Consider the following 26,207-nt stretch of genomic DNA (forward strand, 5'->3'; position numbering starts at 1 on the left):
GCCCAGAGGAGCATATCTGACTTCTTTGTAGGAGTGTGGGCTGAGGAGTGGGCCATTCAGAAATCCAGAGTTTGAATTCTCACACAGTGATTGAATTAGGGACCTTTTGAAGAGCGGGTGTTCTTGCCAGAGCCCGCTGTTGAGTCTGCTCTGACAGTCCGGGGGATTTTAATCATGCGGTGAGGTGTTTGCTCTGGCTTTTCTTAGCTGGCTCCAGCTACAGAATAGGATACACTAAAAACAATTCACTGATTGTTGTTACAGAAAGCTATACATGTGAATACCAAGGAGCTATACCGATGTCCTTACAAATGCCGCATTTGGCGCTTTAACCAGATTAAGGATATAAGCAGCGTCTAGGGATGGGCCGTATTGTTTCTCAGAAATCAGAAAGCTCAAACTAAACAAAGACGAGGTTTATGAAATGGAAAAATGTGCGTGTAGGTCGGCTGAAGACGACTTACATCTGTTATCATTTTTCCCCTGGTCTTGTTCCTCTCTCGGTGGTTGGCCCTCTTCTGTTTCTGCTGCAGCACGCGCTCTCTTGTCGTGCGATATTCTAGAGCAAATTCGCTCAGTATCTTGCTAAAGCGGTGTATGCTGACGTCACGTACTGCATACACCGGATGGCCCAAGAACAGCAGGAAAGCATGAAACCTGGAGAAGAGTAGAGCGACAATGCATCATTATACATGCTTTATCATTAACGAGACTTCAAAATCTGATTCCACAGTTATATTTCTATGATATGAAAATTCTGGAAAATGCGTAAGGAAAGCTTTAATGTGTAAAGGATTATCTACATGTGAGTGCACCTGTTGATAATTCTTCGATGTACAATCTTGAGTATGATGATCCTCTCTGCACAGTCTTTGAGGAAGTCGGACATTTTTTGTTTCAACGCTGGTTTCATCTCATGTTTTGCAATGACTTTCAGGTGATCCCATGATGCTTTGCACCTTCTCTCCATCTGGGCCAGATTGTCTTGAAGCTGGTCAAAGTCCACCTAACAACCAAGACAGACTTGAGGTGATGTGGCATTGGCATTTATGTCTACTAACAACAAACTATGTTAGATTAGTTGTTAAAGTGAAATTTGAAACGGAACCTTGGTCAAGCGGGTAACAGCGCCAATCTCAGAGTAGAGATCAGTACTGTCTGGAAACTTCTCAACCACGATGGAGCAGGCGTGGTGCAGCAGAGATTGCTTATGAACTGTATCCTTCACCTCAGGGACCTTCTCTAAATAGTTCAGCTCAAAGCCTTTAGCCTAGAGACATATGCAAACACAGGAGCACACTCAGAGTGTGGGATGGAAACAATGGTCTAAAATTAAAATCAAATGCTGCTACTCTAGGACCAAAACTGCAGTGAACTTCCTTTTTGGCAGAGTCAGGGAAAAAAAAGGGAGTTGAAAAGAGCTAAGAGTAGATACGTAGATTCATTAGACTGAAACTACACTCTATTTCAGGGCTGACTGATTATTCTTCACCACAGCGAAGCTAAAAAGCCAGAATGAAAGACATAATCCTAATCCTAATGGGATCTCCCCTTGTTCTCCTGCCAGCTTTAAATGGCTTACTGCAAAATATAAATGTGTCCATTATTTACGGTAACTGCCTGTTTTGATGTTGATGACTTATGTTTCCCCTTTGCATGTTTGGCTCGCATATCCCAGAGGTTCATTCATAAATACACTTACTCACAGCTGCATACACACCGAGGCACACGCAAGGGCAAAGAAACACAGATGAAGTGAGACAAAAACAAAACAAATGAGGAAAATAAAACAGAGACACATATGCAGGTTCACACATAAAAAATTCTCAGAAATCCCAAAACCTTCCCTCCCCTTTTCTCTTTTTGACACACACACACACACACACACACACACACACACACACACACACACACACACACACACAGGCAGGACCAGGTTTAGCAGAGGCCTTGACAAGTGTTTTTACTGTAGATGGACAGTATCTGGTGCAGTCAGGCACGCAGAACTCTTGCCAAATCAATAGGCTGTCAGTGGAGGTGGGGGGTGAGGAGCACTGCAGAAAATGTACAAAGCGAGTAAACGCTACAAACACTTGGAGGTTTACTCACATTGGAGCCATTGAGAAAGTTGCCAATGGCAAGTAACGTGGTCAAAATGTATCTGAGTGTCTTATTTTTGTCCAGCTGATCCATTCCTTCCTTCAAGTCCTGCAAAGGCTCTGCCACTTCCTAAAAGAGCAGGAAAATACAGTCATGAAGCACATGACACATCCCTGCATGCCTATTTTTTGTCCAGTGAAGTCTGTTCTTCTCTCATCATACAGATGTACCCCATGTAGGAAAAACAAATCTTGTTTAAACTATTCACTGTATATAAAAGGCGGATGAAGTTTCTGGACGTCAAAAGTGAAGATAGTTTGAAAGTGCCTCAAACCGGCATTCTTTCTAGTGGCCAGCAGGGGGAGACCACTGGGTGCAAAAGGAAGTACAGTTGTACTGAAGTCTATTGGAAAGCTGTTGCTAAGCCAAGATAATTACCAACTGGCTGTAGCTTCATATTTACAGATTTCGTGCGATAATTGCTCATATTTCACTAACTAATCGCAAGCATATTTCCTAATATATCCTTTTTTAATTCACAAAATTTAATTTCATTATAAGGAAATTAGAAGCAAAAATGAGATATAATGCACTTTTGCAACTGCTACAAGCATGATTGATGTTGACCTTCTCAATAATTTCGTAGTCCATCTTGAATGCCCACAGCTGCAGGCGAGCAGACAGCTCTGTGATGGAGGAGAGGGTGAGAAGGAACTGTTCAGCGCTGCCCAGGGGGATGGCAGGGTTGACCAGCTGAGCTTCCTGGATCTTTTGCTTCTCCTCCTCTGTGGGGATCATTGTGAGTATTTTCTAGTGGCAGTAAGAGAAAAGTTGGGGAGAAGGTGGGAAAAGAGGCGTATAATACCATTTAAACACATTGATTTTTTTTTTATTTTTACTGTAAATCAGAGTAAATAAAAGAGAAGATTCAATTCAAAATTGCATGAAAACAACTCGAAATCAAGCTGATGATCACAATATATCTTAGCATCTCTGTATTCTGATAAGCTGGGGTGTTAAGATGAGTGGGAGAGAGAGAGAGAGAGAGGAAGAGTCCATAGGTGTGTGTCATAAGGCAGAACCTTATTAAAAAGACTTACTTCGATGCCTTCTTTGTTTAGTGCGTACTCATCAAAGTTGAGAATGGCAGTCTTGATTGTGCGGGGAGGAGGTAAGACAGTCAAACCGATGTTTATAGCATTGCTGCGCTTTGAGTCCAGGACTATGATCTCTTGCCGTTTGCCATCAACAGCTGCTTTCTACAAGATACAGAATATTACGAGTGTGTAAGAAGTGTGCAAAAATGTATCCAACATATCAACCTTGGTAGAAAAACCTCAGTTATAATTATTTTTTCTTTTTCCTGATTCCCTGTGTGGTCTGTGCTTAAAAGACTTGGAGGTCTACATGGCAGTGTTTCTTGGTGTTACAGTACATGTTTCTTAAAATGTCACAGCTTTCTGCACTTGAAGGCATTATTTTAGAACATATTTTAGTTTCCGGAGCAGGGTTGGCCCCTGAACCTACAGATTTTTGAATCAGTGGATCCTGTACTAACTCTGAAGATTTAAGAATGTGTTGATGTGCTCTGGTCCCATAGTTTACTTTAACATAGAGGTAGGGATGACTTAATCTAAAGTCCATCTTGTACCGTGTGCTTCCTGATTTATATGAGACAACAAGCACAATTAGCACCAAACTAAATCACAAAACAATCCTTTCAAATAACCAGCTAGGGAGGAGAGCTGCTCTAATAGCAGTCTAGACAGTAATTACCTTCGTGACAGAGAGCTCCTTGGATTTGGACTCAAACAGCTGCTCCAACTTGGATGTGTCCAGTGTAATTGGCTCCAGTTTGGACCACAGAGAATCCTTACAGAATTTATGACTCTTACACTGCCAGTCCACAGGACGAACCTCATTCCAGAAGAGACGGATGGTCTTCTTCTTCTTCTGGAAGAGAGGAATATCCCCTCGGCTCAGCTGAGGGGATGGCGGAGGGATAGGGGCCATAAATGGTGGAGGTGGAGGCATCATTTTGCCAAGGATGGGAGGAGGTGGGGGGCATCCAAACAGTGGTGGTGGTGGTGGCAGGGCGGTATTGCACGGCAGGGGAGGAAGAGGTGGTATTAGGTCACCTGACCCTGTCGTGCTGTCCATATCTAAAATGTCCATGTCATCCTCATCCTTCAGGTCGGTGAAATCCATATCTTTGATCCGCAGCTCTCTTGGTTTGGCCATCAACTGGTCCCAGATATAGTCCGACTCTTTCTTTGGGGCTAACGTTGACGAGGCAGCAGGCGATGATTTTTCAGCCTGTTGCTGCTCTTTTGACGTCTCTGCTTCAGGTGGAGATGTCAGGCCTTTGACCAAATTTCCAAATTTCCCCGCTACTGCCCGGACGCTGCCCTGATTGTCCAGATTTCCCACCTCCATCTTTTTCACATTTTCTTCTCTGGCCTGTCTGTGAGCCTCCAGTGTGGAGATCCTGCTAGCCAAACTCGCCACAGAGTCATTCACCTCCTCCTTCTCACATTTACACTTCTCCTTTTCAGATTCTCCCACTTTCCCATCATCCTCAGCAGCCGTCTTCTGAGCATAGAGCATGTCCAGCATGAAGCGTTTCCCGTTGAGAATTTTGTTGCAGTGGTCATTCACATCTGCCACTTTAATGCACTGAGTCCATTGGCCTGAAAGTATAGAAACAATTTAGATCAAATAGAAGGTAATATGAATAGTTGATCACCAAAGTAAGCAAATAAAATCTGCAAAATGTTTTAACTCTACCTGCTTCGATTTCACGGTTGAGTTTCACCTCCCGCTCCTCTCTCTCCAGAGTGCTACTTGTGGAGGAGATGCTGGATGCAGAGCAGTTGTCCTTTTCATTCACCTCTTCATTCTGCCTCTCTTTTTCACTCAACAGCACACTGTCATCTACATCCCTTTCTGTCACCTGCTCCTTCTCAGACTCCTCCTCCAACTCTACTGCTTCTGCTTCTACATCCGGCTCTCCCTCCTTTACCTTATCAGTTATATCTGCTTCTTCTTCTGCTGCCTCATCCATACACTGTCTCCGCTCCTCAAGCTTCACTTGCTCTCGTGTCTCTTCCTTACTCTTGCCTGACTGTCCAATTGAAGCCACCTCTACCGCTACCTTCTCTTCAGCAACAACATCCTCTGTCTCTGCCTGCGACGCCGCCTCAGTTTGCTGTTTGTCTGGTTCAGAAGGAGGTGCAGGGGAAGGTTCTAATACTGGTAACTCTGGTGCTGCGCTTTTTATTCTGGTCTGTGGTTCAGCACGTGGGATGTGTTCTGTTCCTGGAAGAGAAATTACGGCAGTATTAAAGAAAAATGTTACTTTAAATGTTTCTGTACAGAGTTATGTGCCAATGTATAACTCTGATAGTGTTCAAGAACAAAAAAAGTTAAAGGAAAATCTAAAAATATATTTAAAATTGCTTCCCGGCATATCATTAAGTGTGCTGATACTGACATTCTCAGACTGAAATACATAAATCAATCACCTAATCCCTTTACACGACTGGCTGAAACACTGCAATGCTTTACAAAAAGTCTGAGAAAAATCCTTCAGCTTCAGCCTTTATCTCCAGTTTAAAGTCACCAAAGAAGCATGCTTTACAAAGATAAACTGAAGAAAAAAACAAGAAATTTCTGATTACAATCTTACATTGAAGTATCTTGAAATTACTGAGAGTCATTCACCTGTTAACCTCTGATATCAATCCATAGGAGCTGAAGGCCGAGCGTAAGCACCTCTGCACATCTACATTGCAGTGCAGCTTCAGCCCAGCTTCTCCTTTTGTTGCTTTGTCTGACTTTATCATTTACATAGCGCCAAATCACAACAACACTTGCTTCAAGGTGCTTTATATCGTAAGGTAAATATAGACCGTTTCCCTTATTTACTAAGTGGTCACAACAACAGATGAATAAGCACAATTTATTCGGCACAGGTTTTTGTACTGGATGCAACCCTCCCTCTTACACAGGCTTGGAACTGGTACAAGGAGTACACTAGAATCCTATATTATTTGCGTATAAGGCAAATGTGTTAACCACTACACTATGGAGCCATTAAATCACAGCAGATGGAAACATAATTATTTTTATCAAGTTTTAATGACAGGCCAAGTGAGTGAGACAGGAGCACAAACAGCCAGTATTGTGTCCTTCAGCTGTGTCATCAAGCATTCATTCACTCATTCATGCACATATCTCTCAAGTCCTAATGAAGAATACATGTTTGACAAACAAGGTGTACCCAAACTCTGGTGTGTGATGGTGGAGGTGTCTTCCTGTGAAATCACGGATGAAGGTGTAGCACAGCGGGATGCTGAGCGGCTGGCGGGGTTTGGACTCAAACACAGAGTTATCTCTGTCCGCCCTCTTGTTGGCACTTTGGGGCGCTCCCGCTCAAACTCCTCTGCAGCTACCCGTTCCACAGCCTTGTACCTGCAGTGACACACAGCTGCTTTTACTTTTATGTGGACACTGCGCTGTAGTTACATGAAAAGCGGTAATGGATAACTGAATAAAATACAGGATGCACAATAAATTTGTTATGGTGATGAGGATGATGTTTTTTGGGGTAGTGACATCTATATAAGAATAAATCTCCAGCAACTCTAACTATTGAAATATACATGACAGTTTAGACTTTAGAGGTATGATGACCTCATATAACAATGATCAAAAAGTTATGTCAATGAATAGAAGCCATTTAGGTTGTCTCATTCCAGGGTAATTACGGAAAATGGAGCCATAGTCCCATTACTCAGTGACTGAAATGATGACAAATCATATCCGTTTTGATAAAGTTGCCAAATTTCTCTATAAGATTTTTGGCACGAGGTAACACTTCACATGTCCCTCAAAATTGTATAAGCTGCATTTTCAAAAAACATGCATGCCAAAAGACAACTACACACTATTCCTGTTAAACGTTGGAACATCTTAAGGCTGAGGCAAATTGTACATCTTATATCTGATCAGATATTAAAATGCTTTTTAGTCTTTAACCTAGCTTCACAGCTGCAGCAGTGCATGCATGTGAAACCCTGAAACAAAGTAACCTCACCTTTCTTCTCTGGCTTGTCTTGCTTCTTCTCTCTTTTCAACATAATCTCGACTGAGACAGAAAGACAGAAACGGATCATGGAGAGCAGGGAGAGCATGGGCAAAAGACAGTTTAAACCTGCATTCATACTACATAAGATTTTTATTTACATCTGATATGTACAACAAGATCACCGTATGATGCTCCATCTGCCGTTATTCTCTTTACACTGTAACAACTGGACAAAAGTACTGGGCTGTGTACACATTAAACTTACAGGAGCTGCTGATGTTGATGTCAGAGGAGGAACTGTGCAGTTACTGGATCAGCAGAGCGTTGGACTTACATGGGATCTTTTGCCACCCCCTCTGTTCAATGCTGGATGTTCAGAGTGGACATAGATGGCCTTTTTTACTCTTGTCAGTCCAAAACGTGAACACTGGTATCCTCGAAAGAGTGGCCTTTATCTTTTAGATGCAGATCCACAGCCAAATTTGTCCTGTTGAGGTGGCTCTTGTATGTTGTGCGATTTATGATGTGGCAGTTTGGTTTCTCCAATGTACAGGTCTGAGCATTGCTCGCCGCACTGCACAGCAATACACTGTGTTGCTTAGCTTGTGTTTGGGAGTTTTGAACCAGTGTTCATCTGAGGGTGTGGCTGGGTCTTAAGTCCACTGGGATGTCATGCTCAGTGAAAATTCTCCTGAGCTTCTTTGACAAGAATGACCTTTAAAACGACCCATTATTTCGCAAATGTTTGCAAAGATAGACTGAATGGTTAGGTGCTTGATTTTAAATACCAGTGGCAACGGAGTGAAATTAGCTGATTTTAAAGTTTAAGAGGTGTGGCCCAATAATTTTGACCATTTAGTTTATCTGGTTATCCTCACAAAGCAGTTTTTCCTCACACTGGAGAGATATGTGGTCATCTTTAGTGAGTGAAGATGGCCTGTTGTTAACCCGTCTTTAATAGGTTCCACTGTACAGAAGCTATACATCATTTTTTTTTAATGCTAAGAAGTCACATAAGGGAGGCTAACCTAAAGCGGTTCCTCTCCTCTCTTTCAATCCTCTGCAGTCGCTCCTCTCTTTCCTGGCGTCGCCTCTCTCTCTCTGCAGCCAGAGACTCCTGATGCTGTCTGTATGATAATGTTAGCAGCCCCCCTATAGCAGGTCTGTGAATCAGAGAAAAAGAGCAAATAAGACTAAATTATTGCTAATTAAGTGAATGACATATACTTTGATTTATGCATTTGCAAGTTTCTTCAAAATAAAAGCTTGACAGAGTTATAGTTTACATTAAAACTCTTTTGCATTAGCCGTGTTGCTAACCTGTCAGGTTTGGATTCTGGTGTGGAGGTTGCTGAACTATTAAAACGATGGACGGGTGATGTAGGAGTCTGGTTCTGGGATATGGATTTGACGCCAGGATGTGGAGTGCCATTGCCACTGATTCTGTCAAAAGAAAAGGAAAATATGTGTTGTGCTGAAGACAGACGAAGACACAGAGGTGGATGCACATCATCACCACTAAAACAATTTAAGTAAATAACTTCAATGTGGCCTCTTAATAAAAACAAAAAGATGAAAAAACCTGACAAATGACGTTTTTTCAGAATTTTTTTGTAAAACAATAAATTTGAGATATTGTTAAATACATTTTAGCAAGAAAAATATAATATTTATTAAAGAGCTTGCACATACTTGTGGACTAGCCATTACAAGAACATCAAAAATGATTTTGGTACTCTTAATTCCGTGCAGCTATATCTATGTGCTCTTGCACTGGGTGGTGGTGTAATAAATTTCTTAAGCACTGTATGACTTATAACTGTATAACTTAAACTACGGCGACTGTCCCACTAAGGCAGCAGCATCACTGTGAGAAAATCCATCCATCAGTTATTGCTCATCCATGTTTGTGTGTGAAAACAGCTCAGTTGTAATTATTATTATTTTTGACTAACTTGCACAACAGTAAAAATGGTATCATTACATTTTCAGTAACTTAAGCAGACCCAGTCACTGTTCTACCAAAGGTTTTATACTACTGTTCAACTCTAAAGCTCTTATATATCTTGTGTAATATTGGCCTGTTGACTCCTTGTCTTACCTTTCAGCCCAGCAGGGCTTTCTAGCAGGACAAGATGAAGGAGATGTATTATCTGTCAGACTGAAGATGTAAGTGAGAGAAAAGTCAAGTCAGATTTGAAAGACTCCAAAGATTAAATATCAAGCTGTTAGTCACATAAAGAAGACAGTTTGAGGAAGGAGGGCTGCAAGACTACAAGACGACAGAGCAGACAGGGACGATACAATATCTCCCTCTGTCTCACTGATTAAGCGTGCATTTTAGAAAGCAAAATCTACCATAATTCCTGATTTTAAAAACACTTTTTAAAGCTATTAAGTGTTCATTTTTTTATTGTCCAGTGAACACCATTTGCTACATGCAGAGCAATGTGGTTTCTGTTGCTACAGACCTACAGACTTCAGCTTAAACATGAGCAGAACTACACAGTAACTGTAACCCACAGTAACAATTGAAACTCATTATTGCTCTGACATCATTTATCGCCTTGTCTTGGATTAACTGTGGCACAGAGCCACAATGAAAGACAGATGAGGACTAAATGCAAAATAATGCTTTCCAACATCATGGAAAAGGACGGGGTTTAATAACTTCATCGTGTAGTGCAAGTCTTCAGTGATGGCATTACATTTTTGTACAATTATTTGTATTTTTATGATTAAAATGCTGGGTAAAGGTATAGTGGGATATACACAGACACCGGTGATGGAGTGGTTCCACATTGAGAGGTGTGCATGTAAAGTAGTGCTTTCTCAACCCCAAACGACACCTGCATCTGGTTTAAGTCAGGGGACAGAGGGATGGAAAGGGGGTGGAGAGGTTGGGGTGGACTGATACAGAGGGTGTGCAGAGCTTGGCGCTCTATTCAGAGCAAATTGGAAGAAAGAGTCAGGTGGCTGTGAGGAACACACCAAGGACTAAAGGTCCTCTTTTTAGGTGGAACGGACACAGGAGAAGATGCCCTGGTCTTGACGCTGAGATACTCTCTCTGCCCTTCAGGGTCACTGGCTTTAGGGAGGATGTTGGCCATACACTTTATGTTCAAACACATGTTAGGAGTGTCTGCTACATCTGGAACCGCACTAGGATGACAAAATACAAGAGAGTAGGAGTCGAGAGAGAGTGAAAATAATCCAAAATGGAAGAGAAAGTAGGGAGGTACTGTGTGAATAAAAATGGAGAAACTGTATCACGGTAGTTGGCCTAAAATACCTGTGAGTGCCCTGACTAGAGGAATCAGAGACTGGATGACTTTCATCATCTGCCGCCTCCTCCTCCTCCTCCTCCTCACCCTCCTCCTTATCATCCTCATCGTCTTCCTCTTCCTCTTCCCTGTGGTGGGCGAGGAGGGGTTGAGGGTTGAAAGGAGGAACGGGAGGATGCAGGGGAGGCGAGAGAGAAGAGAAATTGGACAAAGACAACGTGAAACCACACAGCAGAAGATGAAAGGGAGAGCACACAGAAATGACGAAAATCTACAGACATGCTTTTCAAGAAAGCATTAAAATTATTAGTGTAGAAGAGAGACATGCCTGAGAAAGTTAGTAGAATTTTAGTAATCCTGGTTTAATGACATGATAAGACAGTTAAAGGACAACATTAATAATAGCACTAATACAAAAGAGAAGAAGAGTATTTGATTTAATAAGGAGTGTTAAGCCTGTAGGAGATATGTTGTGTGTTTGAGCTGATAGTTTGGGGGTCGCCATACACGAGTCTGGGCCGGTTTGCTGTTTGGATCTCTCTCAGTTGTCTGGATTTCATTAACAATATGGAAAATTGTGATCTTCAAAGGCGGCTTGAATTTCCTGTGGTGGACTGGAAGAAGCTAGCTAGCATGGTATCATATGACCTGCTGGATTGAATTTAAGTTAACCTGAAGATCTGAGTGCTACCAGGGGTAAGGGGTATGCTTCTTGTAAAAAGCTTGTTAATAATGATTGGGGAGAGAAAGACAAAAAAAGAAGACTACAAATAATTTCCAGTTTGCCTCCTGGAGCATGATCTAGAATAAAGAGGTTAAAGTAATGTTCATCAAAAGGATCTGTGCTTTTATCGGGCATAATCCCTTTAAGCATTTAAACAAGGCTGCAATTTGCTTCTTGCCGGAGTCACCAGATGTAGTCTGTGCAGTCACCAAGGTCTGTCATATATAAAACATGTGGCATGATGGAGTTTAAGTTCAGTGCACGCCCGCTGAAGGAAGCCTGACTTCAGAGTGAGAGCAGATAGCTCATATCTCGTGTTTGCAAAGGCTTCCTTTTTCCTCGAGCGGCAGGAGAATGTCCGTGACAGAAAATTAATTTAAATGCCACTTTGCTGCAGCAGTCTTCTCTTTGCCATTCTTTAAATTACTATATAATGAAATTCTTTTCCTCAGCTCTGGACAGGGTAGAACTCCACAAATGAAATATAATTCACACTTGTAGTCGGGCAGCCTTCCTGTAAAATAACTCAATGGGAATCATTTGTGATTCCTTTTTACTTGCAGCTATCTTTCAGGCTTTAGAACACCCAGCTGGATGAAACATTTAATAACGAGGTCATGGTCGACCTGCCTGTGCATGTGCTCTGCTCTAGGTCATTACTTAATAAACCCCAAACTAAATCTTTCTTTTAGTGTCCTAATTCTCTTCCACCTCTCCTCTCCTTTTGCAAACTTTACCTTTCACTGATATCTTCATGTTGGCTACCAAAGCGGAGGAAGCCACTTGCGCGAGCGTGACTGGTGCTGGGTGATGCTGGGGCAGAAGCATGGCCTCTGCTATTCTGAAGCGAATGTCTCCGGCTGCGTCTTCTCTCCAGGCCTCGCCTCTCATTAGTGCCGCCGACACTGGCCCGCCGGCGGTCCTTTCGCCCACTCGGGGGCAACTGGGTGTCATCGTCACCGTCCTCATGACGGAGAGTCATCTAGGTCAAAGAGAGTGAGTGAATAAAGTATAACAGGGATCTTTACGCAGACGCATTCCCGGCTGATATTTGACTTATTAGACTTATTAGCTTGTTTGTACAGAGATAAAGGTTTGTACTGTAGGCTTCCTGACCTCATAGATGTTGAACTGTTCCACGAGGTCGAGATCAGTGCCTTTTCTGCTTAGGTGTCTCTGGGCCGTGGCTTCGATGCCTTGCTCCTCCAGACAATCCACCATGTCATAGTAGGAGTCCTGGTCTGGTAGGCCTGCCAACGTCTGAGACACACACAGAAGCAAACACATGCGATTTTCCATCCATCCATTTTCTTAGCTGCTTATCCAATCATTCAAGCTGTCACAGGGCAACAGGAAGGGTACACCCTCGATACTTGCCAGGGCTAACACATGATAATGAAACAATAACAAAACTAAACTGATAATTCACCTGCAGGACTGAAGCTAATCTGAGTAATAATTAATGTATATTCAAGTAATATATTTAAAAACGATCTGTAGCCAGGCTGTATACCTAAACATATTAGTAGTATGTAAACACATTTTTCTATATCCACAAGGATAACAAACACTGAACACCAGCAGCCCTGTATCCACACTTAAATCCTTTTACACTCCTGCAGTTGCTTCTTCATTACCACAGTTACTGCAATTTCATATAAGCAACACTTGCAATCCCACAAACACACAAATACAAATGACCTCTCGCCTCAAAAGACTTTCTTTGTTATCTCTACGTTATTCAGGTGCTGATAAAACAATCTATATACAATATATAAAGGGGGCCTTACATGTAGCAGATTGGGAAGGAAAACCACTAGAGACAGGCAGGTAAATGCTAAACTCCAAGGTAACGCAGAAATAGTTGGTTAAATAGTATCTAAATAGTATTTACTGACCTTATTGATAAGCGTCATTGCGAACACCAGCAGCTCTGTATCCACTCCATCCTTCTCATCAAGGATCTCCATGACATTTGACCACAGTTTTGTACCTGCATCATGAAAACACATGCAACACAAGTGTGTGTAAAAAGAAAAGTTATTTCAAGGTTTACAAAGATGCTGAACAACTACAAAATCTGAAATCATCCATTTGATCATCTCACAGTTTGTCATAAAAACCGATTTGGCTCCATCGCTGTGTAGCAATATAAAAAATAAAACCTTTTAAGTCATCTTATCGTGCCAGCAAACTTTGCAGTATGGCTTTCATCTTCCTCTAGAAACACAGCAGTAAAAATGAAAAACAAAAAACGGAGGCGTCTGCATGTGGCAATAAGCAAGGAACGCCGTCTCAGCCATGAAGTCAAGTCCAACTCCTCTCATCGGGAGACAGGGGATCATGTTCAGTCCTCTTACGCAACAGCAGAAGTGACAGAGGGATACCTGAGCCCTGCACACGGATGACCAACCCCCTGCTGTATGCCACAGCACAATGCTGAGCTTTTAGGATGGCAGGTAACTGAACCCCACTGCAGGCAGGAGATAGACTCCTTCTCAATAAGCCTCATTCCATGCGTGGCTGTGGCGAGGCTGAGAACAACTGATCGGACCGCGCTTTCTGTGTTTTACTGCTCAGGTTTCACTGAGCAGCCGAGAATTAAAACTTAATGATGATGCGATGTAGCAACACATCCCAGAGAGACTAAATATAAGGTGAACATATTCAATGATTAAATAGTAGCACACACTGTAATTTTATGGGGAAGTAAATGTAATTTATGATTGGCTTAAAGAACATATTTCACACTGAATTCACTGACACTCTGGTTAATGCAGCAGGTTTCCGATGTTTTCTCCTTTATTAATATCTATACCATGTGAGTGTGGGAATAGAGAAGGAGTGAGTCCCTCCTTTGACAGTAGTGTTGTGCATTTATGTTTGTTTCTCAGTTATGCAAGCATCGTACCCCTTTTGGTATCCACAGCGTTCACAGCCTTTATGAGAAGGGCAGCATTGGACTCGGTGTACTCGACAAACACCAGCAGCAGCTTTAGGGATGTCTTCACCACCAGACGAAACTGTGGAAAGAAAAACAATCTGTTAAAGCAACAAACACAGAGCGCACAAATTCAACTGTGAACTTGATGTTTCTGCAAACAACTATGATGAGCATGTGCAAGCCCTTTAAATTCCAGATGCTTAATGGCATCAAATGGTAAAAGCCCTTTCCTGTATGGACAGTCTTGCAAGGTTTTGATAAGAGTGTTGTGTGTCACTGACGGCTCATGGGAACACACTGTACAGCAGTCAGACGGTATAAAAATGCCATAAAAATCAAAATGCCGAACCACAGATGAGCTTCAAAATATAGCAAGATATCTAAGGTTTAGTAAATGTTTCCAGTGATTTACACCACTGCAAAATATGGAAAAAGAGATTTAAGAAAAAAAAGTAGGTGAGAGGAGTGTTATGGTTATGATATGCTGCAAAGCTGAGGTTAAAATCAACACAATGGGAGGGGTGGTGCAAAACAAGTTTTATTTCCTGGTGAAGTGATTACAAAGACAGGGTTCAGATTAAAAGAAAAATAAACCAGACACCAAATATTTTGTCAGTATTTACACGGAAAGGCAGGAAAGTAATTTGTAAGAACATCAAAACTGTGTGAAAAGAGAGCCACTGCAGCTCCCTCATCTGCTGCACATTTGCTGCACATAATGCAGTCTGGCCAGTAGAGGGCTGAGGTGACCACACTGACAGCAGGGCAGCAAGTATAGGATTTTATCCTTCTCATCAGTGGCCAGGTGGTGTCGTTGAGTTGATCTTATAGGATATCTACAGTGTGGAGTCATTTTTACATTTTTTTTTTTTTTTTACCTTGGATCCAACCAGCGTGTAAAGCCACTGGATTGTTTCATTGTGAGATATGAGGCCGTTCATCCCGTCCACGTACAGCATTATTTGACCAAGAGCTGGAGAAAAGGAGAGTGGGAAAGGCAAAAGAAAGACATGGGAGGAAAGAGCACAGGGATGGTCAATCTTATGGTATTACAGTTGATGTTTTCATTGTTTCATAATTGTCCATCAAACCTGTCTTTGCTCTCAGTGGAATCCTGACTATGCAAAGCAGGTGAAACTTAAGTTTCACCAACGATTAAGGGATAACAGACTGTATTCATGAGAAAACTCATAGTTTACTTTTGGTGCTTTTTGAGAGATTTCAGCCCCAATATATGACAGGAGACATGACCTTGTGGTACAATACTGTGCAAAAATCGTTTTATTTTGCTAGATAAATGAGGTGCAGTGGTTTACTGATACGTGCAAGTATACAAGGAAATTTATATGGCGAAACCAGAGTTTGTACAATTGATTCTAATGAGATTGGAAATCAATATTTGATTTACTTTATCAGAGCCTGAACTCTCTTAGGCAAGCTTTCTTGTCATTTCTTTAAGGAGTCTTCAGGAATTGCTCTCCAGGCTTCTTGAAGGACATTCAAAGCTCTTCTTTGGGTCTTGGCTGCTTTTCAGTCTGTTCTCTGTCAAGATGATCCCAGCCTGCTTTGATAATGTGGAGGGGGGCTGGCGAGGCCAAACCATGACTCTGCTTTTACTGCATTGGCAGTGTGTTTGGGATCATTGTCGCGACAAGAATGAAGCTTCTGCCAATCAGGATCTTACCAGATGGTATTTCATAGTGGACTAAAATATGATAGCAGTTTTCTGCATTCATAATTCCTCCTCTGTAAATACTGTTGACAATGCATCACTCTATAAGACTTCTGACACTGACCCTCAGTTGAGTTCTTGTGTAATTTGGCATACCTCAGGCTTTTCTACCTGTTTTCCTCCATTAAGAATGACTTCTTGACAGCCATCCTTCTACTGAAACCATTCACTTCTGCTGAAGATACATTTAAAAATTTCATGCATAGGCAAAACACTGTTTCACCTCTTGAGCTGGTTGCCTTCCTTATGCTTGAATGATTCATATGTTGATATTAAGTGGCTTAACGAACAAAAATTATTGCTCTGGTTGGGTATGAGGACTGGTTTGAAAATGGTTGAAGAAAAGCTTTGAAAACATTCAGAAAACTTGGAGAACTTGTTCAAGACGACAAAAAAAAAAAAATACAAGAAAATCTGCCTCCTTGCGAGCAAGCTATCAAGAAATGAGGGGTGGCTCAAGACTTGTGCACAGCACTGTATATAAGTCCAAAAACGTACACTATCAGATCATTTCCCCCTGTATTATTCACACATTTTCTAATTCTTTTTTATTTTGGTGAAATAAGACAATGATCTTCCAACACTCTAGTATTATATATGTAGTAATTGTAGTAAATGTAGTAGTAATTATATATGAACTGTACATGCAAACTGGAGTTGCTGTGAAAATTTAAAATCTCAACAATTAGGTGAAGATCTTAAAAAAACAAAAACATCACTTGTCCACATTCAACTCTCAAGTTAGTGGACACAACTGGGGGCGGTATAACTGAGCAGAGTGCCTCAATGGAAGCTGACATGACTTCTATCTGTAACAGGATACATAAATAAGAACATAATCAGAGCCAAGGGATCTCAGTGGGGGGCAGTAAAAGTGTAGGGCTTCTGTTTAAGGAGATGGGGGAAGGGAGATAAACATTACAGGACAGGAGTGGAACAGACAAAAGCACCATTTAAAATGTGGTGGGTGTTTTTGTTTTGTTTTTAAAGCAGCATCTCAGAGGAAGTCCACACATGTAGAAGTAATGCTTTCATACAGAAGACCACAACAAGATGAGTTCAGTTTGAACCCACAGAAACTTTACATGATACATTAGCTGACACGGGGGGAAGAGCACGTGACGCATTAAAAGTGGAACATTTTTGGAGAGCCTGTTTGACTGTTTCTTGGCAGAAGTTAGAGTCTTGGGAGGTAATCATACATAGGAGAATATTCTCAATAAATCAAGCCATTGGTGTTTTTTATTCAGAAGGATCATATCAGATATATTAGCAGCTGTGACAAAAAAGCAGAGAAACAGGTGCTTTGAAACTGTATACATTCACAGATTTTGATCTAATCTCTTCTTTGTATGTTTACATCACTTTCCTATAACATGTTATGATGACAGGCTGCACTTTCCGTTATATACAAATAAATTTCTTCATGCAGTCTTTTAGAGCGGCATGAAAATCGTGAATATGCAGCTGATAGGCCAAAATTCCCAGGTGCAGCTGCTGTGTGTACATGATGTGTGAGAGCGTGTGGGTGGACAGGCCCTGTGTGTGTCTGTGTGTATGTGCTTGCTGTTGGCGTACTGCAGCAGCAGCAAGCAGCGGTGGCGACAGTGCATCTTTTATCAATCGGGGTTAAGTACTCGCAACATGTCAGAACAGAGAAACGGTCCTTTCCCACTGCGAGCTCTGGGCGTTGTGTCACAGCAGACCACAATAGAATGTGTTTTTAAAAAAGCGATTGACTCTATCGGTCAGTGCAGACCAGAGAGAAACCCTCTGTAACTATCCCACCAGACAGCTTTAAAGAGATCATTTACAGCACACTGTAAGCACAGAGTACAAAATAATGTTTTGTTTATTATTTTTTTTATACAATTTTTTTATACAATTTATAAAATTTTTATACAAACACAAAACAACCTCAACTTTAAAGAGCTGTGTGGCATTAGCAGACCTGCAATATCATCACTGCACAGACTTATCTCTCGCGTGCACCTGTGTACGGTATCTGCCTTAGTGCAATGTGCTTTTAAGGAATTCCACTGAAAACACGCGTCTTTAATGAGACTTTTAAGTGTCATTACGCAACACGAATGTTCAGTTGCTGACAGATGAGACTTTATCTATCCACCACAAAGCGAGCTGGCTTTTAGATCACGCTGACATGTTATCATAAGGCAACATTTAAAGGTTTTAGCCTATAGAACAGAGGTGCCAAACATAAGGCCAGAATCGGCCCGGCAAAGACTCCAAACCAGCCTCACTGCATGGCTGTGGAAAATGTGAAGGAAGGCATATATTTTGCACTTTTAACTGTATTTTGCTACGTTTTACAGCTTTTACAACATTCATACTACATTGACGTGATTAAGAGAAAAAAGAAAACAATTGAATGAGAGAAAAGTTACCATTTTTTTCCCCACTATCTACCTTAGAAATTTGTGATTGAGTGACTGGTGTGGTTGAAATTACACTTCTTTTTCTTACAGTGGCTTGCAAAAGTATTTGCCCCCTCTTGAACTTTTCCACATTTTGTCACTCATTTCTGATCAGCGCTCTCCTTGTTCGGCCAGTGAGTTTAGGTGGACAGCCTTGTCTTGGTAGGTTTACAGTTGTGCCATACTCCTTCCATTTCTGAATGATCGCTTGAACAGTGCTCCGTAGGATGTTCAAGGCTTGGGAAATCTTTTTGTAGCCTAAGCCTGCTTTAAATTTCTCAATAACTTTATCCCTGACCTGTCTGGTGTGTTCTTTGGACTTCATGGTGTTGTTGCTCCCAATATTCTCTTAGACAACCTCTGCAGCCGTCACAGAGCAGCTGTATTTGTACTGACATTAGATTACACACTGGTGCACTCTACTTAGTCATTAGCACTCATCAGGCAATGTCTATGGGCAACTGACTGCACTCAGACCAAAGGGGGCTGAATAATTACACACACCCCACTTTTCAGTTATTTATTTGTAAAAAATGTTTGGAATCATGTATGATTTTCGTTCCACTTCTCACGTGTACACCACTTTGTATTGGTCTTTCACGTGGAATTCCAAATAAACTGATTCATGTTTGTGGCTGTAATGTGACAAAATGTGGGAAAGTTCAAGGGGGCCGAATACTTTTGCAAGCCACTGTATGTTACGATATCTCAGGTTTTAAATGTGTAGGTAAAAATCTTTGATTTGATAGATGGAGGTGTTTCATTGGTTACACCTTGAGGTGACAGTTGTTGGGATTTGACGCTATATAAATAAAGTTCAATTTAATTGGTCCGGCCCACTTAACATCAAACTGGGCTGTATGTGGCCCACCGTGCAAAACGAGTCTGACATCTCTGCTATTGAGAGCCAGTCACTCAAGCAGTCAACCGTGCAAAAAACAATCAGAATAAATATCATATTTGAATTTAATTTAGCGAACAGTTAAGATATGGAAATGATATGTTACTTGAACCGTTATGTGGCGCCAGAAAACACACAGCCATTACCTTTTTTCTCACATTCATTAAAACTGCTGCTTCATGAAATTATTCATTGCCAGCGGCCTCTTGATGTACGATTTGACTACAAATCCAAAAACCGCAAAGACCGAATGGTTAGGTAAAATGATACTGTAACTGTTTAGAAAAAAAATTTAATTACCTGTCATTATGGGAAACCTTCATATTCTGGTCAAAACAGTTAAAGGGATACATTTAATTACTCTCCAAACAATCACGTATGCGGACTGCAAATGAAAGCGATTTACACACACTTTGCTTTAACTAGTCATTTAATGGCCCTTTAAGAATTAGGCTGCCTGTTTCTTACAGTGTTAAGCTTTGAAACTGGGATGAACGTTTGCCATACTTCCCTAAGTGTTGGCCCAAAACCCAGGGTTGTTTTTAAACTGTACAACAGACAGTCATCTATAACTTTAGAAGAGGGTTAATAAGAGGAACATGTGAGTCCAGAGTCTGTAAAGGACTCTCTCCACTTTCAAGCACTGATTTGGGGCCAACAATGTGGGCCTCCATTTATATAATCATGAGCAGCTTTACCATACCTCACACAAAGCGCAACAATAACACTGCTAACTCCCTTTGTATGTACTGTATGTCACGTAATAAGATGCTTGCAGACAATGAGCTCCCTTCAAAGCACAGTGATTAGAGTTAAGATGCATGCCACTGGGGAAAAGGACAGCCAGGGTAAAAAGGACAGCTTTAAAGAAACTTTGAAGTGTCGAGTGAGCAGCCTGTCATCGGTGTAGCACTCTTACACTCAATTTATTTCAACATGCAACTGCCTTAAGAGTGAGTAGAACATTTGGACGACACAGAGTTGCAACAGGGAACCACAGACTAGGAGACTGGAGGAGACAGACCCTGCTCCCGTGTCTCAAATTCTGAGAGAAGTACAAAATCAAACAACTGAAGTCTGGTGGAAGTGTTTCTTCAGGGCCTCTCCCTCTCATAAACCACAGCAATTATCTTCCACAGCCCCAGGAATGTGCAGGAAGGGCTGCTCCGTGACCACTGCCGAGGTGAGAAGCAGTCTGAGGTCTGTGAAGTCAGCACCAATGCAAGCCAGCTGACGTATATGTTTTTTTAAAAAGACAACTTTATCTATAAGGATGCAAGAAATCAAATGAACAACTTTCTGTTTACAGTAAAAAACTGTCCACTTCTCTCCCACTTACCACTCTGCCCCGTTGGTTTCATTTACATTTTGGAATTTATCTAAACTGGGTCAGCCAAACTGTCTGTCAGTGTGCAACATTTATTTTACCAGGACTTTGGGAATGGGGCCAAATCTTTAGCCCCTACAGTGCAACATGGAGACTCTTATCTTGCATTCTGTGCATTAGCCAGATGCTGAGCTTAGATTTCTGAGTTGTACTTCCCTGTACCCACTGTACCTGGATCGCTGTATACTGTAAGGCCTGACAAAGGTTTTTTTTTTTAATCTAAATTGATTTTCTACTATGTCAGATTTTAGTATTCACAGAGTTATGGAGATTATTACTGAATACAGACTTGAAAAGCCACTATTTTTCCTGTTATCTTTATTGACAGTGACTCATAAACAAATCAGGAGCATTTCCAGCAAATTTGTATAAAGGGTTTATTTGGAGCAACTTAAGATGGTTTTACATATTTATTGGATGATCAGTTAAAATAAAAGATCTAAGTGCATATTAAAAGCAGCAACAATCAACAGTTTATCAACAGTGGATCACATGACTCATTGAAAAGGTCTAGTAGCAATGAATCTATGGAACTCGGCTCTAAACTTTATGGAACAGCTCTGTTTTCACCCACGGGAAAATGAGTTTGCTTATCTGCTCATTTTAAGAAACTGGTATCATGCAAGTATTTTCTTTATGGCTTGTTTCCACTTTCCCAAGTCTTTAAAACAATCAAAATCTGTTTTTTTCTGCCCTAAGCGTAACCTGAATTGGACAAGGGGGGTGAGGAAATGGATGGATCAATCCATCCATCAAAGTTGGTTAGTGAGATTTTACCTTGCAGCCTTGATCTGAGTTATTTGAACATCACTATGTTGTTATGAATGTCGATGTCACAAACGAAAGGATATCTGACTGAGAGAACGAGGGATACTGCACACTAATACAGTGATTTATTGTTCCTTCTAACTCTAATGGAAAAGATAATATACAATATTAGCATCAAGTTGTATCCAATAATTCTTTAAACTAGCAGCTGAGACATCCTTTCTCAGATACCAGAACAGACTGGTTAAATGAGTTCATAGTCAGTTCATGGGAACCAACAGGATTTTCTGATTAAAAATATATACACATATCTCACATATCGATTTAGTTGCATCAGTTCTTAACATACAGTTCACTGGCACCAGTGAATGCAGATTTTTTTTTTTTAAAAAGTTAAGAGGATATCCATCCATGAAGGTAATCTTCTATAGCTGACAGTATGACAGTAGACCAGCAAGCTCATCAAGCTGTCCTCGACTCTGCTTTCACCACTCTGTGATCAGTTGTGATGAGACAGATGGGTATAAAACAAACGTAGCAGTAAAAACCTGTTTAACCAAATTAATTAGTGATTAATCATCTTAAATAACTTTTTTTGTTGTTGTGAACCACCTACATCTGTAATGAAGAAGAGAAGTGTCACATCAAAATAAAACTTTCATGAAAAAATTAAAGAGGTGTAGGCTCAGGTTTACCTTGAAACATATATATTTTTAAAACTTCATCTGTACATATTCACAAGGTGTGTTCTTGTTTTTCTTTTCTCATTAGAAAAAAGTAATAATTGCTCTTCACACAGCCCTTCTATATACAACGTATACAATATGAATTCAACTTTTCTGTCGAATAAACACTTTTATTCGACAGAAAAAAAGTAGCTACGTGGTAGAGCGCATGCTTTGCATGTATGAGGTCCTGGGTTCAATCTCCAGCATCATAGTTTCGGTAAAATTTGTTAACACACAGTTCTTTGCAAAGTATATTATAAAGAAGAAAAAGAATGAATTTCAGTTAATGATTAAGTTACAGTCTGATTGATTACTGTTATTATTTCTCATTTCTGCATCCATATCTCTAGCTCAGTCCTGACTTAGAGTCTGTCTGCCATAAAAAGTTTATTACTCAGCTCTACTGTACTGGACAAAGACATTTGTTAGTCAGCTAATAACCCAGACCATTAAAGCCAGACTAATACCAATCACTGAGCCAACTGCCAGACTTACCTGAACTACCAGACTTACTTATTTGAACCCCATACAGTAAAACAACAGGGGGACGCTTCCATTTTCAGACCTGAATAAATGTCTGCCAGCATTTGACAAAATTTACTGTGGGCTTAAACCCAAACAAATTCCCTGAAGACAAACAAACAGGCCTAATGGAACAATAGCATGAAGTAACACAGAGCGCCTCCCCAGTATTTGGCTGAGCAAGCTCCACAGGCACCGCAGACCCACTGCAGTGCTGAGCAGGGCAAAATCTCCTACAACATTATGAGGAGAATAAACAACCTAAACGTGGTATCACTTTCTGTGCTACTGCTCACCTCTTTGTACTTGAACAGCTAAGAGAGTAGAAGGGCTACTGCACCAAATAAATTTTATCAAATGATTTTAGGACAATGAACAACTGGAAGAAGTCCAACAGATGATTTCTGCACCGCATCCAAATGGGAAAGACTTTGGCAACAAGCTGCTGCGTTACATCCACCCTCTTGTAAAGTGAACTGAAAGATGAGCTGTGGTAAATTCTTACTGCTCCTCAGAGCATAGTAGTGTGATTGAGTCTGGTTCTGGCCAGTCGCATACTGAATTCAGTCCCAAAAAACAGTCAGCTTACAAAAATCAGCCTTAAAGCCGTGAAACACTGACGATTTCAATCTATGTGCCTGCGTGCTGCATAACTGCAAAGGATTTATTTTTTCCAAATTAGAGTTTATGTACCTTAGACAGCAAGGTCACAGATGATAAAATGAGAGCTTGAGAAATGAACTAAATCAAACATTCTTATAATATAATTGGCTTGTATACTGAATTCTGTTACCGTAAAACAGGCTCTGGGATGGGATTGTAACTCTGCTGCCAGTGGGTCTGCTCAGGCTAAAAACTTCTACAGATGTAGGTAAGAAGAATAAGGGGAGTCAGAATATAGGTCAGGCAGGTGGGGTGAAGTGGGTTCAGATGTAAGCAGTCTGCTCACGTGAGGGCCGGAGGGGTCTGACACAGAGGAAGGACAGAGTGGGACACATCCGGTCGGAAGAAGGTTTCGAGTTTAACCCCAACACGTGATGACATGCTGCTGTGTTTGTGTAGGTAAATGGTAAATGTAGGTAGTGTTAGTATTTTCAACACAGTGTCAAGCAGTCTATGGAGTATTTGCTTGTGTATATTTGAGTATGTGACTCAGTATGTCAGTTTAAACACTGGTGATTTAATTTATAGAGAACATGCTGAAAGCAAAAAACCAAAATGATGCCAGTGGAGCAGAAAGAGTTGAGAGGCTGTGGGATGAAATCATGCGTAACACTCATTTCCTAAATTTCCACTGACCACATGAAGTTATTCCCATCATCCCAGAAGACCAGATTTTTAGGCAGGTACTGAAGCTATATAACACATGACTAGGATTACAGCCTCAGGGTTGTATGCCTCTGCCAACCAGTCGACTTGCTGTTTACGTCGGCGTCGATCCAGACTCGAGCTTTCAACCTTTGGATAAAAATATGTTTTATCACTTTACTTTATAAGACATTTGTGTACAATATTGTTATAATTAGCATATGATTTCTTGAGTTATGGATAAAAACTGGTTTGTGAGGTCAGAGCGACACCGACCTTGAGCCACCGAACCCCAATCAGTTCTTGTCTTACTGGAAATTTGTCCCAGATGTAATAAAATTTCCTCCAGCTGTACCTGACATCTCACATTAACCAGGATTGGATACATAAAAGGTCACAGTGTCCTTGGCCTTTAACCACCAACATTTTATCACCAGCACGAAGGCATAAAAATATTATTAGCTTTTTCTAGACTACCAAACCCTGTTACTACCAACTACAACTATTTAGATTTTTTTTTGTGGGGCTTTGGTCTTTCAGTTCATGATCAGACACTTTTATTGATTCAGGATATGCTAAATATCTGAAAATTACATTCAGCTGAGGGGAAAACATAAACTAAGATGCAAGTGAGAGCTCATAAAATAACAAAATGCTTGCAGCCACCACAGAACATTAGATTTCATATCAATATTTTGCTAGCTGGTTGAAACCAACTGTAATATGTGTCTTAGCAAGCTGTTGTAGCTGAATAAGGCACTTGCAAACATAACATTACTCGATTTCCTAAATTAAGCACATTCCACTACAGTAATGCAAGTTGGATGTTGTGTAAATGCCTTAACTTAAGTTGCAGGAACTTAAAACTGACATTTAGATATTTGACATTTGATCGGTGACAAAATGTTTCCTATTCTTCCTGTTGATGGTGCCTGATATTGCACATCTTATTAAAGGCTCAGTTTTTCCAATTTTGGCAGCATTTAATGAGGTTGTTCTATCCCACGAAACAGCAGCTTTAAATGTTTTTCTTTTTGCTTGCCAAGGGGACTGACAAAGAGGGACATTCACCTAATACAAAATCAATGGACAGCCATAATGTTTAATATTCTTTGTAGGTGGGACTTCATTGGCTGTGTCTCAGTGGCCTGAACCATCCCTTTGTTACCCTGGGGGCTTCAAATGATGCAATTAGGATTTCTTTTCCTCTCACCTATTTTCCACCTCCTTGTTTTTATAAACCATAATTACATTTAATCATTAGTTATTAATAATCTCTGGCTCTTTTCCACAGTGTGTATCTTATCCTGTCTCCCTCCCCTCATCCCCTAACCAGTGATAACAGATGACTGCCCCTCCCCGAGCATCATTCCACCAGAGGTTTATTCCTGTTAAAAGGGAGTTTTTCCTTCCCACTGTCACTAAGTGCTTGGCCAAAGGGTGTCATCTTTAGTTAACAATATAACATGCCTTGAGGTTACAGTTGTTGTGAACTGGTGCTATAAAAATAACAATGAACTGAACTAAATTGAATTATGACCATAACCTGCAGACTTAAGCTGTAAGTGTGCATGAATGAACATCCACGTCACCACAATGTCTATGTGTGTTTCAGTGAGTGAGTGCTTTTCAGATTGAAAAGATTTGCACTGAGAGGGCAGCGGGAGCAGTGGCTTTTCAAAAAGCTGCATGAGATTGGGTGGAAAACATGCACGTGTTCCCATGGGATCTCATTACAAACCAGGAGTTCAAGTTTCTATTGGTACAACAAGGGCATTCGTGAGATCCCCTTCTCGCTCTTGTCTACGTATGTGTGTCAGCAGTTCCCGCAAGGCCCTCTCGAATTCCCTTTAACCCTAGAGAAAAATTAACAAAGCATGACTTTATCTTCTTTTAAACGTCATTCTTGCACGATCACACTAACAAGGAAACGATTACACCTGTAATAACCAGCACATGCAGTATATTGATACATTTGCACAAATCCACACAGCTTGGTAAAGACAAAATGGAAATGTTTATCCAGACGACGGGCCATCATAAAGGTCTCCCTCCAGCACAGCAATCCAGACAACACAATACGCACTGTTTCCAAGAAGAGCTTCCAACACTGCTGCTATGCCTGGGTTTTCACTCATAACAATCAAAACAGAATCTAAATTTAGGACTACTGAAAGTCTCCTTAGTGTGGATCAGTATTAAAACATGTACTGCTGTTGTTTTGTTTTGCACTTAAGATACATAAGAACTTTCTCTTAACATATCAATCTATCGATCTGTCTGGT

The 26,207-nt window shown here is 40.9% G+C and overlaps 1 protein-coding gene across 3 annotated transcripts in view; it reads right to left on the minus strand.

Moving 5' to 3' along the window:
* fhod3b (formin homology 2 domain containing 3b) overlaps positions 1 to 26,207 on the minus strand; it is a 91,617-nt gene that overhangs the window by 5,800 nt on the left and 59,610 nt on the right. Inside the window, exons 6-25 of one of the 3 annotated variants that reach the window (XM_085176917.1) lie at positions 15,020 to 15,114; positions 14,109 to 14,220; positions 13,096 to 13,190; positions 12,314 to 12,457; positions 11,935 to 12,179; positions 10,482 to 10,601; positions 10,181 to 10,351; positions 9,291 to 9,350; positions 8,510 to 8,632; positions 8,218 to 8,352; positions 7,199 to 7,249; positions 6,383 to 6,573; positions 4,888 to 5,418; positions 3,877 to 4,790; positions 3,201 to 3,359; positions 2,728 to 2,910; positions 2,110 to 2,229; positions 1,109 to 1,270; positions 816 to 1,006; positions 465 to 657 (exon numbers count right to left, since the gene is read on the minus strand). In XM_085176917.1, the coding sequence (XP_085033043.1) occupies positions 465 to 657; positions 816 to 1,006; positions 1,109 to 1,270; positions 2,110 to 2,229; positions 2,728 to 2,910; positions 3,201 to 3,359; positions 3,877 to 4,790; positions 4,888 to 5,418; positions 6,383 to 6,573; positions 7,199 to 7,249; positions 8,218 to 8,352; positions 8,510 to 8,632; positions 9,291 to 9,350; positions 10,181 to 10,351; positions 10,482 to 10,601; positions 11,935 to 12,179; positions 12,314 to 12,457; positions 13,096 to 13,190; positions 14,109 to 14,220; positions 15,020 to 15,114 (3,995 nt within the window). The remainder of the gene's footprint in view (positions 1 to 464; positions 658 to 815; positions 1,007 to 1,108; positions 1,271 to 2,109; positions 2,230 to 2,727; positions 2,911 to 3,200; positions 3,360 to 3,876; positions 4,791 to 4,887; positions 5,419 to 6,382; positions 6,574 to 7,198; positions 7,250 to 8,217; positions 8,353 to 8,509; positions 8,633 to 9,290; positions 9,351 to 10,180; positions 10,352 to 10,481; positions 10,602 to 11,934; positions 12,180 to 12,313; positions 12,458 to 13,095; positions 13,191 to 14,108; positions 14,221 to 15,019; positions 15,115 to 26,207) is intronic. The other 2 variants (XM_085176918.1, XM_085176919.1) reach the window with 2 other exon arrangements.

This window comes from Neolamprologus multifasciatus, chromosome 11 (genome assembly GCF_963576455.1).
Source record: "Neolamprologus multifasciatus chromosome 11, fNeoMul1.2, whole genome shotgun sequence".
Classification (NCBI taxonomy): Eukaryota; Metazoa; Chordata; class Actinopteri; order Cichliformes; family Cichlidae; genus Neolamprologus; species Neolamprologus multifasciatus.